Raw genomic sequence first — 11,597 nt, forward strand, 5'->3', positions numbered from 1 at the left:
CAAATTATCGTTAAATTTCAGTACGTATCATGAGAATTACACAAATTTAAAAATTAAACAACATTGTTGATATTGTTTCCGAGTTCGAGGTATAAATAAACATATGAACAACATATGAGAGAGTATACATACATGAACACAAACATATCTATTTAATTCCTTCCCATAGTTTTACTTGATTATGTTAAAATATCTTAAAAGGTGTGCATTAGAAATAAGAGTGATGGGCATAATACTAGTATGTTTACGTAACCCAGCTTTAATTTTTCCTTTTTTCCTTTTTTCCTTTTTATCTTTAATAAAGATTATATCATTTAAAAATTTTCTAACCAATGAAAACTAACCAATCATGTATTTAACAGAGTTAAATGTAAAACAATAAATAAAATAAAATAAAATAAAGCAGTTATGTGCTTTTTTGTATTCGTGTCCTACCGTTTAACTAGTACATACTTTTGTGTGGTATGTTACAGGTACGCACATTAAAAAAAAGGAAAACACAAACATAAAAAAAAATTAAGACAAAATAGAAAAAGCAAAATAATAAAATAGTAATATTATATAATATAATATAAATTATATACATCAAATTACGAAAAAGTATGTACTGAAAAAAAGACATAAAAGGTAATGGGATTACCCCCCTCAAAAATTCTCAGAAGAGGACATCATTACACAGCCCTCACGTAGCTCTCTTTAGTTACTGTATATAATGGTGCAAATATAGGCACACCTATATGTGCATGTACGAAGCGCCATTAAAGCTTCATCTGTGTGCTTAATAAACATTCTGATATGTCTAATTTATAAATACTTGAAAGATAAAAACTTTTCTTAAGAATTCATAACAAAAAAGTATGCAATTCAGTTCCCATCCTTGAAATGTAATAATAATATATTATTTCAAAGTGTTACACTTCGACACAGTGTAGCATTAGTAGAATTAAAAAAGGTATTTGAAAAAATATATATAAATATAAATTTAAAATAAAATTAAAATAAAATAGAATAAATTAAAATAAAATAGAATAAATTAAAATAAAATAGAATAAATTAAAATAAAATAGAATAAAATAAAATGGAATAAAATTAACGCATTCAAAATAGAAGGTACGTACTGTAGTGATAACAAAAAAAAAAAAAAATAAATAAAATAAAATAAAATAAAATACATAAAACACGGTAAATTCATATGGTTCATTAAATGCATAAAACGCAGTAAATACATGTAATGCAAATTTTATATATAAAAAATAAAATTACAAATGCGTGAAAATTTTCTACACAAGTAATTTACAAGATAAAAATAAAAATTAACACAGCAAAAGAAATCATTTTAATAAGGTAAATATATTGGTCGTCTTATAAATAAAAAAAAAGAGTTTTAAGTGAACGATCAGTTAAAATATTAATAAAATATAAACAGAAAGTTCAAAGGAAATATGAACAATTAAATTAAAAAAATTAATAAGGATATTATCGTAGTGAAATATGGACGTATTCTACATAATGCAGGCAAACATACTTGTGTAACACAATGGTGTTATCTGTTCAGAACCGGGTAGAAAGAATGGAAATATAGGACCTTTATCTCAAAAAAAAGGTATATGTAAATATATATGTATATATAAGTATATGTATATGTATAAGTACATATGTATATATGTTTATATATGTGGATGAGCGTATGTCGATATATGAAATGAATGCATATAGGATAAGAAGAAATCGGAGCAACACCATATATATAGAAGCCTAAAGTTAAAAGGGGAGTAACACACAATGGCGACATTTTAACTGTACGAAGCAGATGAATAATGGTGTGTATATACTCACATACACACGTGTACATACACATATACACACATACCTGTGCATGCATACCTCAAATGAAAATCAAGTAAACGGCGTTGTCCTCCCTGCGTAACATCCATTCGTTCTTCTTCTTGAAGATAATATCAATATAGTTATCCGACAAGTACATATAACTCAATTTAATTTTTGATAGGTGTATATCGCGTGCACATTTTGACTGTACTTTCAAAAAACCGCTAAACAATCCTGCATTTGCACAATTCCATATTTTAAAAGATAAGTCAAGTTTTGAATATGAAGCAAGACACGTGCCAGTAGTGTTAAAGTTTATACAATCAACACTTTTTTGATGTCCTTGAAAAATTTTCAACTTCTTTGCATTTTTTAAATCATATAAATATATGCATTTGTTCATATTATTTACTACAGCTAATCTTTGTGTAAATTTATTAAAAGAACAAATAGGATAATTTTTAACTAATGTATAAATTAAACTAGTGGATAATTTTAAACATAAAATTCTTACATTGTTTGATGGGTCTAACGAGTTCAACAGTATATCAATAATAATATTCATATACCATATAAATATACATTTATAATTTTTTATTAATATAATTAAAAGGAATAGTATTTTATTTATACATGATACACGTTTCTGTACATTCCCTGTTATATAATGTAGAGTTTTTAAAAATAAAAAGGGTTCAATTCGTCCTATGTTTATTAATATTTTAAGAAAACTTATATTATTTAATGACATCGTATACAGCTCGAATATATTTAAAATGAAATGACATATGTTTATGTAGTTATGTTCATTAATTTCAGAGCCTTTCTTTTGCATCACTTTCCCTTCATCATAGGCTATATGACTAAAGTCGCTGTAGCTCCCTTTGTTTTTCTGCTCGCCCACAACATCGTTTTTGCTGCTAACCCTAACATTACTGCCGATACTGCTTCCGACGTTGCTTCCGACGTTGCTTCCGATGTTGCTGCCGATATTACTGCCGATATTACTACCAATATTGCTACCAATATTACTGCTAATGTTTCTACTTACACTGTCTCCAACACAAATGCCAACATCACCACCACCTTCAGCCCCAATATTAATGGTGATAATGTTGTCTGCTCCCATCGATCCATCCTCAGCAGTTTTAGTAGTATCACGCAACTCGTTCATATCATTTAATTTGTTAACTACACTACTATTTTCATTGTTTCCCTCTGAAAAATTATTTTCATAGGTATTTACATAAAACTCGTCCTTCTCTGATTGCATTTCATTTATTTTGTTATCCACATATTTTATATAATCATCCATGTAATTTTTTAAATTTATTTCCCTAAATGAATTATTTAATGACACGTCAGTATGGTAATTTCCTACAACATAATAATCTTTCAATGCTTTATAATAATTTTCATTGATTAGTTTTTCATTAAATGTAAAATCTTCTCTTTTCAAACTTAAGTTAAAAGAAACATGTGAACTGTTTTTCATATTACTTGTAAAAATTCCCCTTTGGATTAATACCTGAAAATCCCATGTTATAGAAAAACTTAAAGCTAATAAATGTATAAAATGAAATAATTTGAATTTATTAAATTTATTATTCTTTTCTAAAAAATATTCTGTATCTACAAAAATGTAATAACATATATGATGTACAATCAATGTTGTCATAGATGCATTTGTATAAAAAGTTTTTGAGCTTCTTAAGTAATCTGGTTTTATTAATAATAATAATAATAATAAAGTTAAACATATTTCATCAGCATATATAAAAGGGTATAAGAAAAAACACCCTATTTTTGGAATAGTTATAGTTATTGTATAAGACCCTGTCGTATCATACAAAGATATCTCATCGATACTTTTTTCAATGATTCTTTTTTTCTTATTATTGATTCTTAGTATTTCTGTAGAAGTTTTTGTAAATTTATCTAAATTTTTTTCCTTTATATTTTCCATAATCATATACAAAAATTTTTGAAATTGTATCCTTATATTTTTGTCATAAGGATACATAGAGACATAACTTAACAAAAATAAATTTAAACTATTACTGTCAGGCAAATTTTCTATGATATATTTTTTAAAATTATTTAAAATATAGTCATTATATTTTATTCTATAATTAGAACACCACAAGTTTAAAAATCTCAACATAAAGCAGCAGTACACAGTTTTTACATACACACTGTTGCAGTATATTTCAACAGAATTGTTATGGAAGAAAAATTCCTTCGTTATCATCTCACTTTTAAACCTTTTTCTTCTCCTCTTCCCTCTTTTCTTCTCCATCTCTTTATCCATCCTTCTTCCCATCTCCCTTTCCATATCCCTCTTCTTTTTCTTTCTTTTTCTCCTTTTTATGTACAGGTGTACACTTGATTTGTCGGAATAACTGTTATAATAATCCCTCTCCTCTTCCTCCTCCTCCTCATCCGAATATTTTAGAAACCATCTCGTCCTCATGGACAAATCCTTTTTTCTTATTCTTAATTCTTTGTAGTAATTATAATGTAACATTTGATATTTCATACTCTTTCTCTGTTTTTCTAGCAACTTCCTCTCTTCATCATAATTGATTCCTATCGAATTACTCGATGAACTGTTTCCGTTCTGTGTGCTATTTTGAGAACTACTTTGTTCGTATTCCCCTTTAAAATTGGAAATTTGTAATTTACTTGTACTACGGGATGATATATTACCCCTATGTTGTCCTTCCCAAATGAGAATATTTTTATTTTTCCCCTTATTTCCCTCCTCTACGCCATTAGCATATGTATCTGCAGCATCATCCATCCTGTCATAACCCTTCCTCCTCCTCATGTTGTATTTTTTAACATTCTCATATTTTGTAAAATACATTAAATCGTTAAGGCGTTTGTTCAAGCTTCCCATCTTTACTGAAAAATAAATATACTTTTTTTTAAACAAGTCACTCAAAAAGTATTTTTTTTGAAATTTTTTATTATATAAATAATCATAGTCCAAATTTAATGAGTCGTAAAAAAATTTTTCTTTTTTTCTTTTTTCACGTACTAACTGTCTTTCCCTTCTTCTATTGCTTATAGTAATATACACATGCCCATCATACTTCCTATATTTCAATGGATGCATTTTTGAAAAATAGTATATTTGAGTACATATAGGAATTATAACTGAAAAAGTTGATTCCTTCCCAGGTATACATAAAGAAAAAGGGATGGATGGGAATTTTATCAAAAACAGAAATAATTCTGTACACATATTTATACAATTTTTAGGTAAAAAATATGGATACAAAAACTTAGTTAAAGGTAATGCCTTCTTTGATAAATTATTGTCTCTAAATAATACATAGCTTATGACTGGAATTTGGCTCCTCACTAAGTAACTACATTTTTTAGCTTTTCTTTTGTAAAAAAAATTTTTATTTCTTGATGTTTCCTCATATTTATGACTCTTTCCTAGTAGCATATCAACACCTCCTTCTCCTCTTTGCCGTAATTTATGTGCTATACTACTACTCTCATTGTTTATATCCTCTTTTTTTATGAAGCGGGAGCTTTTATGTTCTATATATTTACACGAATCCGACGAAGGAGATGTCACTGAGGAATGGGAAGTCACTGCCGAGGAGCATCCATTCAATTTTAAACCTTCGTACTCTGAATCAAACAATGAACAGTCACGTGCTTCATTCAAATATTGAAATTCCTTTCTTCCTGTAGCTATGTGACTATCCATTCTATCAACACTCGTCCTTATTCTGTTCAAAATGTGCAAGTTGGTTATGTTTATTCCCAATTTTAAATAACACGTTTCATGGGAAGAGTTGGACAAATGTGTAAAATCAGAATCATATAAAGACCTTAAAAAACAACCGCTATCATAATTGTATACAAAGACATAATTATTCAAAGAAATAATATATAGTAAAGAAGAACAAGTATTAATATATACATTTTTTATTAACTTAAAATTTATTTCATTTTTTTTTTCTAATCTTTTAAAACAACAATGGAAACATGCACTAGTCATAATTTTTAATTCTCTTTCTTTTTGTTTTTTGTTTAATCTTTTTCTAAGTTCAATAGAAGATTTCTTCGAAATGAAATGGCCAGGTTTATGTTTATAAAAACATGAGTAAAATTTTTTTATTTGTGTCATTTTTAATTCCCTCTTTAATTTAAATTTTTCTAACAAATTGTATTTACTCTCTCTTGTAATTAAGCTTCTCCTTCTTAAGAATGCGTTCATGTAATTTAAATAAATTTCTTCCTTCCTTTTATTTTTCTTTTCCCATTTCATTTCATTTGTCACTCCGTTTGGCACTCCGTTTGTCATTCCATATGTTACTCCATTAGTTACTCCATTTGTCATTCCCATTGTCACTCCATTTGCCTCTTCATCGTCTGTTGTTATCGCTAATTTATATTCATCATTTTTACAAAAAAAATTGTGTGTGTTATTCTCATAATTCTGTTCGTTAATATTTAGCAAGGTTAAGTTATTACTTGCATCACAAGTTAGTACCCAACATGACTCCATTATCAACTCTTTACGTAAAACTTGTTTCGAATTTATGGCAAAATTTTCATTTATCACTTTATGAATACTACATATATAAGATAAATGACAGGATTTCAAATATTTCAACAGCTGAAAATTACATAAATTCCATACTAACACATCTCCTCTACTAGAACCTCCAATTAAAAAATAATATTCATTATGCAAAGTTGTTATAAAAGTATTCTTCTCAAGCATACATTTTGGTATAGGGAAATCATGAATTAGTTTTTTATGTGACATATTTTTATACGAATTAATCAGTGTACTCGTCACATGACAATTAATGTAACTTATAATGATATATATGTTTAGGTTATACTCTGCTATTACATATGTGACTATACTTTTGTTTTTTTTCTTTTCCTTATACTCGTCTTCCGATTTAACACTTTCACTTATTCCACTATTATAAATCAAATTATTCAACATGCTACTAAATCGTTTTGTGCTCCGCGGGGTTTTTTTTTCCCTTCCCCCTTCAAGAGATTCCACATAAGCATCATTTCCCATGCTAGTGTTAACACAAACACTGCCGCTAGCATTGCCCCTATCATTGCCCCTAGCATTGCCGCTAGAACTACCACTAACATTATCATCATGACCATCCTTTTTTACCTCGTCTTTGTACTTTTTCCCAGAGCACATCCTCATGTTGCTTATTTCCTCCTTCACATTTTTCCTCTTTGGCAAAAGCCACACACATTCAATTCTGGATGTCTTATACCATTCATTAAATAAACACTCGAAAACAATTACTCTGTTCATGTAATTCTTATTTACAAAAAAGAAGAACAGATTGTCTTTACATTTTGAATACTTTTCTACACCATCACTGTTTCTTAACTTACTCATCATCTTCTTATTTTTGAATGACATCAAATTATCAATTGAACTGATTTTTAATGGAGAATATTTTTCTAAATTTTTACCTTTTCCACTAAATGATATTTCTGTACTACGGGTAATTCTTATTCGAAACTTGTCACTGTTATTGTAATTTTTGTTATATGCACTCATGTAGTATCCCCCTCCTCTGTTCCATATGTTGTTACTGGGATTGTCAATATCGTAGTTATTTTTATCTTCCATTTGGTTTCCCATTCTTTCTTCCAATTGATTTCCCATTTTTTCTCTCACTTGGTTTTCCATTTTGTTTCCATCTCTTTGAGCATTTCTCCCTTCTATGTCCCTGTATACTACTATAGGTATAGGGCTCTTGTAAGACCCTAGCAAATTCTTCGAAATTTTCATCAGAAAAAAAGATTTAATATTTGATTGAAAAGATAAAAATAAACTAGAAAATTTTAACGGCAACGTATAGCAGTAAAAATTCCCCTCAGTCGTCCAAGCAATTATCGAACCACACACATTTTTTGACAATTTTTGCATAATATTAAAAGATTTATTGTTAAAACAGATGCTCTTAAAAATTCCTAAAGGGAAAGTAATTACACATAAAATGGAGGTTCAATTCGATAACACATAAGTGTACATGTATATATAGGCGTGTATATATACATATGCCCACGAGCATATGCATATTCATATGCACATTATAACTCTAAAACGGGGATATACAAGCTAAAATTATTGAAAGAATTGCCGCACAAAGACGTGAAAGCCATAATACACTCACATAAAACATTACTCTGCATTAAATATAGTCAATTTTTCAGATTATTCCACACATTCACAATTCATATATTGCAAATATTCATCTCTCGTATTGTATATAATATTTGTACATATATATGCATATGCATCAGTGTAAAATATAGCAGCGCCGTTTTGCAATGGTATATACAGAATGACGCGAAGAAACAAAAACTGAACACCCAATTGAAGGGAAAACTAACCTGAGGAGAATTTCCATATAGGACGCCTTACAACTTGTATGCCTGCCCAGTGACAATTTTCTTTTTTTTTTTTTTTTGGACTCTTGAAAATCAGGGCAAAATAGGTCCATTAGGGGAACGAAAAGGGAGTTAGAATCCTTCCTTTCATAAATGATAAGTCTTGTTTTTTGTAAAATAATTATATAGTTATCTATTATAGCTATTTGACTAGAATTGCCATTACTAGCAATTTCTAAAATATTTTCACACGGTGAAAGATTCGAAATAAAATTTGCCTCAAGTGTATATAACCCATTAGTCTGCTTAAATAAATCTTGACATTTTAAATACTTATCATTACTTTTTAAATTTATATCATGAGAAAAATTCAATCTAGTTTTAAGTAAATCATCATACATACAATTCTCAGTTATATCTTCTATAATTTCGTTGTACAATTCAATTTCGGATTTTTCAGTCCTTACAACGAATCTACATTTACTTTTATAAAAATTTAAAAATTCAGTTAAATCCCAACATATAACATCACCATTACTTAACGATGCAACAATTAATATAGGACAATAAAATAAATTGTTTAGATTTTTATTTACTTCACATTCTTTTGTTTTTATATATTCTTCGTTCAATTCATTGGACTTCGTATTGCTGCTATCATCCACACGATAATGCTGAGGATGATTAGGACAACTTGACAAGTCTTCCATTTTTTCTTTTTTTTCATAAACGCTAAATAATTTTCTTTTTAAAAGTTTGAAGCACTGAATTAATGACTGCTGATTATCTTCCTTTAAATAAGGAACAAGCCCAGTAGCAACGGAGCAAATTTTTATATCTTCGCTATTATTCCATTTTGGTTTCATATGCACTTGAATATTTTCTTTCAACACATTCCTTTCATCATTCATCGGGTTCCCCTTATGCGTGTCCATATTACTGTAATTGTAACTGCTCATGTTGTGGTTACTTCTGTTGCTATTTGCACCGCTTACATTCGTACCTATTACATTATTCGTGGTGTTCTTTTTGTTAATATAGCCATTTATATCTTCCTCTGAATATGATAAATCGTGCACACCCGAACTACTAGAAGATGAAGAGTGATGCTCATCATTCGTGTCCCCTATATAGGTATACTCATTGTCTTTCTTTAGAACATTTTCTTCATTCGTTTTTTTGTTATCCCCTTTGTGAATATAATTGTCAATAGTTAAACGAGCAATTATTTCTTTATCTTTGTTTGCCCACAAGTCTAAAACCAATACTTTTTTAATACCACATATAAGGAGAAATCTTCTATCTGGTAGTATCCTTATATTGTAAATAAAAAAATCAAAATCTTTTAAAACTTTAAAACACCTTCCTTCATCTAATGACCAAAAACATATCATATTATTCAAATGAAGTGAAATTAATATTTCCTTCGATATACATTCAATAAGAGATGAACAAGATAATCCAAAACATAACTGCAAAATGCTATTATTACATGTACTGTTGTTGTTATTTATTAAAATACTATACGGTAGCAAGTTTATTATGTTACCCGAATTGTTCCATTCACTCTCCACCTTCGAGCTATTGCGTTTAACACTGCTCTTAACATTGCGCCTAACACTACGGCTAACACTGCTATTAACACTGCTGCTAGCATTGCTGGAGTTATCCTTATCACCATAAAAAAAATACGCACTACTGTCGTCAACATTTAAGTGCTTTACATCATTGAAACGAATACTATCAATACTCTTGTTATCCATATGTTTTCCTACTGTATAACCTTTTTTATTTTCTCCTCTATCATCTGAATAAACATTTTCATTACACTTTATTTTTTCGTTAACCTGAGTTTTATCATATACCTCCTTATACATGTTGTTATAATTGTAGTTCTCTTCTCTTCCCACTTCATTCTTATGCATCCTAGCACTATTTAACACGTTCATAAAATCTGCATTATTTTTATAATTTTCATTTTCATGAACTTTAAATAATATTATATTTCCTTCATAACTTCCAACAGCTAAAATGTAACAGCCCTCGTTCATGGCATAGCATGATATACTAAAAGGGGAAGAAAAATTAGGCCATACTACTGACCCTAATTTTAAATCTTCGTTCATCCTTATTTCATATTTTTAAAAAGTACACAATGGAAGGGGAACCAACAGAGTGCAGGGTATAAGTTCAAGCAAAGAGAAGGTAAAAACAAAAAAGGGAATGTAAAAATGGGAAAACAAAATAGAGAAAACAAAAAAGGGAATATAAAAATGGGAAAACAAAATAGAGAAAACAAAAAAGGGAAAATAAAAATGGGAAAACAAAATAGAGAAAACAAAAAAGTGAAAACGAAAACGAAAACGAAAACAACAAAAAAAAAAAAAAAATAAATTACAGTTAGTTAACCTATATATATTAATAATCTGAATACATTATTCATGTCTTTGCTTAATTCTGTTTTTCACAGAATTTACGCATTTACTTTTGCAATTTTTAGCTATTTTTGTTTGTTTGTTTTTTTTTTTCCGGTTTATCTGCAGTTTTTTACCACCTTTTCGGCTTTTTTTATTTAAGTGCTGAGTTTATATATATATGTATATATGGACGTATGTATGTATTTTTATTATTATTTTATTTATTTTTTTTTTTATTTTCTCTAGTTTCAAAATTTCATATATATTTTTCTTTCCTTGCGAAATAATGTGCTAATACATTTATACTACTATAGTATATGTGTGCATATATCCGCAAATCTTACATGCTTTTCAATATATCTCACGTAAGCACTTACAAAATATGTATATGCATCCTACACATATAACATCCTAACAAGGCCAGAGCACATGTTTAAAACTATTTTCGCTCTTTAAGTAATATAAAAAGAATTACTTCCATATTTAGTAAGTCTTTTTTTAAGTAATGTTTATAAAGCAATTTATTAGTTTCATGCTTCACTTTATATTTTAGTGCGAAGAATAAAAGTTCACAAAAAAATTTATGAACAGAAAAGTGGTTAGACGACTCTCTGCCAGCATGTACATATGCGGATTTTTCATATTTTTCCCCTTCTTTTAACATATTATTCAATCCATCAGTAATTGTTATGTTCATACATATGCACATAACGATACATACAATATAGATCTTGTAAGGTAAAAGGATCTTATCTCATATACCCAAAAGTGTTAATACAAGCTCTCACTAATACCCAATAGTGTTAATACAAGCTCTCACTAATACCCAAAAGTGTTAATACAAGCTCTCACTAATACCCAATAGTGTTAATACAAGCTCTCACTAATACCCAAAAGTGTTAATACAAGCTCTCACTAATACCCAAAAGTGTTAATACAAGC

General features: G+C 28.5%; 1 pseudogene across 1 annotated transcript; it reads right to left on the minus strand.

The window, feature by feature from the left end:
* Positions 1-1,885: 1,885 nt before the first annotated feature.
* Positions 1,886-10,364, minus strand: MKS88_002246 (annotated as a pseudogene). Its single transcript has 3 exons — positions 8,242-10,364; positions 7,994-8,034; positions 1,889-7,818 (listed from the first exon to the last, which is right to left on the minus strand). Coding segments are annotated over exons 1-3 (8,094 nt in total).
* Positions 10,365-11,597: the final 1,233 nt, after the last annotated feature.

Source organism: Plasmodium brasilianum, chromosome 8 (genome assembly GCF_023973825.1).
Source record: "Plasmodium brasilianum strain Bolivian I chromosome 8, whole genome shotgun sequence".
Lineage (NCBI taxonomy): Eukaryota > Apicomplexa > Aconoidasida > Haemosporida > Plasmodiidae > Plasmodium > Plasmodium brasilianum.